This window comes from Fulmarus glacialis, unplaced genomic scaffold (assembly GCF_000690835.1).
Source record: "Fulmarus glacialis isolate BGI_N327 unplaced genomic scaffold, ASM69083v1 scaffold35819, whole genome shotgun sequence".
Classification (NCBI taxonomy): domain Eukaryota; kingdom Metazoa; phylum Chordata; class Aves; order Procellariiformes; family Procellariidae; genus Fulmarus; species Fulmarus glacialis.
In genome coordinates this window covers 1,655-2,086 of record NW_009233197.1, presented here as the reverse complement: position 1 = coordinate 2,086, position 432 = coordinate 1,655, and the positions used below count along the sequence as shown (strand labels likewise).

Here is a 432-nt window from a genome sequence, read left to right as displayed (position 1 = left end):
GAGAGGCTTCCCAGCCCCACCCAGACGGACCGGTCCCATCTGAGCATCCCGCCGCGAGCTCATCGCTCACCGAGCACCCAGCTCCCCCCGAATCCCACCGCGCTTTGCCTCAGCCACTTTATGGCAGCAAGTTCCTAAGTTAATTATTCACCGGGTAAAAATAACAAACTGGTTTTTGGCTAGATTAGGAAGTATTCTCACATTTATAAATAGCTGGGTGGTGCTCAGGAAACTACCGAGGGATGAGACAGAAGGGAAACATGACTCTCCCTCGCTTCTGAAATCCCACCCATGTCACGGTGAGTCACGGGAACGGCGTAGGGTCGCCCAGGGAAAGCGAGGTCTCACCTTTGGTGTGCTCCTCCGTGGGGGTCACCCCCAGCTTCTTGAAGTAATCATCTGTTTCGGGGTCCACCACCAGGAGCCTGGCTT

At 55.3% G+C, this 432-nt stretch overlaps 1 protein-coding gene across 1 annotated transcript in view; it reads right to left on the bottom strand.

Moving 5' to 3' along the window:
• The window catches only part of LOC104082214 (Na(+)/H(+) exchange regulatory cofactor NHE-RF2-like), a gene marked incomplete at both ends in the record, with an annotated part of 7,029 nt that overhangs the window by 6,456 nt on the left and 141 nt on the right, over positions 1-432 (bottom strand). Inside the window, one exon of the mRNA XM_009585238.1 lies at positions 349-432. Coding sequence (XP_009583533.1) covers positions 349-432 — 84 coding nt within the window. The remainder of the gene's footprint in view (positions 1-348) is intronic.